General features: G+C 38.2%; 1 protein-coding gene across 1 annotated transcript; it reads left to right on the forward strand.

The window, feature by feature from the left end:
• The first annotated feature begins 264 nt into the window (after nucleotides 1-264).
• spcs2 (signal peptidase complex subunit 2) lies at nucleotides 265-2,350 on the forward strand. Its single transcript, XM_042481168.1, has 3 exons — nucleotides 265-333; nucleotides 1,985-2,068; nucleotides 2,159-2,350. Exons 1-3 carry the CDS (start codon nucleotides 292-294, stop codon nucleotides 2,333-2,335), a joined length of 303 nt encoding a protein of 100 aa, XP_042337102.1. The 5' UTR covers nucleotides 265-291; the 3' UTR covers nucleotides 2,336-2,350.
• The last annotated feature ends 1,379 nt before the right edge of the window (nucleotides 2,351-3,729 follow it).

Here is a 3,729-nt window from a genome sequence, read left to right on the forward strand (position 1 = left end):
GACTATTAATTAATTTATATAACAATTAATAAATAAATTATGAAATTTATTAAGTAAATATTTAATTAAAAAACAGACATACACTTTCAAAAATACCTCTAAATTATGAATCACAATCACAAAACTAAAATTATTTGACTCGAGTGAGTGAATTTGTGCGTGGGAACAAAGAGCGCGCACGCCGCTGCCACGGGCACGCGGACGCGATGACGTGTCCGGCCGTTCAAATTTCTCGTAGAGCCAATCAGAAGCGTCCAGGTCACAGGTGCCGCGTGCGTAGCGGAAGTGAAGATGGCTGCTGCGAGGAACGGAAAGAGTGGACTCCTGGAGAAAGTGAGCAGTTAAACTTTTACTGTTTCTGTTGAGCTGTAAACAAAAGCGGAGTTTTTATTTTTCGTTTGTTATTTTCCGCCCGGAGCTCAGACCGACGCAGCGGAGACCGCGTCTGTGCGCGCGCCGCCTAGCGTCACCCGCTGCAGCTAGCCGTTAGCCGGCTGAGCTAACGGCTAACAGGCTGAAATGAAAACATGGACACGTGAATGTTTTTAATAAAAACTGGAGCCGAGCTGATGAGGAGGCGAAGCCGGCTTTGTGTCTGCTGCGTTTGTTCATCGGTGCGTGTTCAAACTGCAGCCGGACGTTTAGTTCTCTGTTTCCAGCTGTTACACACAGCTGCTGCTCAGCAGGCTGCACCAAACCCCATTCAGAAAACAGCAGATTTAAGAGGGTTCAGCCGCTCAGTTACTATGGAGACTCAGCAGTCCGCCTCAGTTCAGTGACAGCTGTTGGTTTATCTGAAACTGCTGCTGCGGAAAGAGGGGGGCACTGCACACTCACCGATCAATAACCGATCAATAACCGATCAATAACTTCTTATTTGAAGTCCATTTTAAGTCGTCATCGGTGTGGAGGCAGATTTGTTTCAGTATTAGTTAGACTGTTTTATTTATAATTTATGTTTGTAATTGTTCTTCCGTTTCATGCAGGCGTCTTTCAGTGTTTTGAATATGCATTTTATATTTTTTTGCATTTCATGTAAAGCATCCTTGAGTGCTTAGAAAAGCACAATATTAGTCCTATCTATCATTATTATTATTGTTGTAGCTCTTATTATCATTGTGTAATCTGTAAATATAAAACAATTTCAACAAATTCAAAGACGATTTGCAACAAACAAAAATATATTTCAGTAGATTTTATATTTTAGTACAACTTACCATATTTTGGTATATTGCGGGTAGGGCTGGGCGATATGGAAAAAAGTCTTATCATGACAATTTTTTCATATCAGTCAATATCGATATATATATTTATCACGATATCCATCAAATCAGTATTTCTGTGGAGCTTAAAGGTCCCTTTGACTCCTCAGTGAGATATGAAGATATCATCAGGTTCATTTAGGTTTAAATATTTATTTTCTGTCAGACATTGAACATGACAAATATACTGTAGAACAGCATCACCAGCTGGAGGACCTATTCTACTAAAACTCACAGAGGTCCAGGTACTAAAATGTCCTCCCAGCAAAGGTCCGAGCCTCATACCTAAAATCAATATCAACATTAACTGAACATTTTACTTTGATTACAATTAAAGATCGATTATTTTGCTTTTTTGTGGTTTGTTTTTTGCCCTCAGAGTTCACTGACACAGTGTCATGTGACCATGGTGTGTTGGAGTGTAATAAACATATGATTTATTATTATTTATAAAACTTTCCAGCATTATATAAAAATGAAAAGCTCCATCTGAAACAAACTTCAGGTAAATTTCAGCACATTGTGCTGATAATAGGCCAACCTCCACCAAACATGAAGATAAACTTTCAGAAAACAGGAATCAATCAAAGAATAAAACTGAATATATTCGTGTTGATACTGGACCGATGATTATCATTTTTCTTCAGTGTTTTGCTGGAGAATAAATATTAAAAAGTCATAAAGCGTGAGACGGTGAGTAATAATCGATATTTGTGTTTCAGTGGAGAATCGATGAGAAGCCGGTGAAAATCGATAAATGGGACGGAGCCGCGGTGAAGAACTCTCTGGACGACGCTGCCAAGAAGGTCAGCTTTCATTCTGAAAGGCCGTCAACTGATGTGAAACAGTTTGTGATAATCAATAATCAGTAATCGGTGGTGGTGTGTGGCGTTCAGGTGCTGCTGGAGAAGTACGGTTACGTGGAAAACTTTGGGCTGGTGGACGGTCGCCTGCTGATCTGCACCATTTCCTGTCTGTTTGCCATGCTGGCGCTGGTCTGGGACTACCTGCACCCGTTCCCCGAGTCCAGACCCGTCCTCGCCTGCTGCGTCATCTCATATCCTTCCACATAGGGGACACAGGAAGTCCACCTGAGTCTACCCGAGTCCACCCGGTCTCATGGTAACGAGGCTTGTTTGAGACGAGCTACGGCTCCAGAGCAAACGTCAGTCAGAGGTTTTTACGGTGTTCACGTGGTCGTGAGAAACCTGGAAAAGTCATGGAATTTGCAGATAGCCAGTTCCAGGCCTGGAAGATTTTAGTAAAATTAAATATGCTCTGAAAGTTTTAGAAAGTCCTGGACTTTAGTTTCACAGACCTGTATAATCGCACATGATGTGTTCAAGGACCGTCAGAAATGGTATAATCCAATGATAGTCTGTGTTTTTATCGTTTCTGGCTGTGATGAACGATGGTTTGGAGGGCATGTTGTCTTTAAAAGTCACTTAACACTTTTGAAGAAAAAAAATGGCAAAAAGTTTTGTTTCTTTTAAAATAGCTAAAACAATTTTAAGAAGAAAAAAAAAAGCCCAAATATTTTCTTTAGAAATTGCCACAATTTAAAAATAAAGATAGCCAAAACTTTTCTTTAGAACTCTCCAAACATTTTTTAAGAACAAAAGGCCTTTTTTGTTTAAAATGTGCTACGAAATTATAAATAAAATAAAAATCGGCAAAATGTTTATTTTTAAATCATTTTAACTTGTTAAGAACGTGTTGTCCTTCATAATTTCAAATAATTTTCTAGAAAAATAATTGCCAAATATTTCTTCCCAACAAATTGAAGAAAATTTGATTGCCAGATATTTCAAAGCAGAAAAAAAGCAAATGTTTTTACTTTAAAAATCATCAAAACATTGTCCAAAAAAGTCTTTTTTTTTCTTTAAAAATCACCAACAATTTTCTGGGAGAAATAAATAACTAGAGCTTTTTTCTTCAAAAATACCACATTTTCTTTTAAAGAATTTTTTTTTTTTTTTTTAAATCTTCAAAAAAATGTGAACAAAAGGAAATAGCCTTCACCCCAAATGTTTTAAAGACATTTTTGCTGCCAAATTGTATTTTTTATGTGAAAAAAATAAAAATAAAAAATTGCTGAAATTCTTTTAAGATTTCTAAACACTCCAAAAAGCCACGGTTTTTTTTCTTTTAATTTTTTTTAAAATGATGATGGAAATACAAAATGGCATGTTTTCTTAAAAAATCTGCAAAAATATTTAAATGAAAAAAGAAATTGCCAATCTTCTTAAGGAAAACGCGCCCTCTGAACCTGCATGGGTGGGGTTGGTCTCTAAGGAGTCTCTGAGGTAGTGTGGGCTCAGTAGGGTGTTGACTCAGGAGTCTCTGAGGTGGTGTGGGCTCAGTAGGGTGTTGACTCAGGAGTCTCTGAGGTAGTGTGGGCTCAGTAGGGTGTTGACTCAGGGGTCTCTGAGGTAGTGTGGGCTCAGTAGGGTGTTGACTCAGGGGT

Source organism: Plectropomus leopardus, unplaced genomic scaffold (assembly GCF_008729295.1).
Source record: "Plectropomus leopardus isolate mb unplaced genomic scaffold, YSFRI_Pleo_2.0 unplaced_scaffold27718, whole genome shotgun sequence".
NCBI classification, from domain to species: Eukaryota; Metazoa; Chordata; class Actinopteri; order Perciformes; family Serranidae; genus Plectropomus; species Plectropomus leopardus.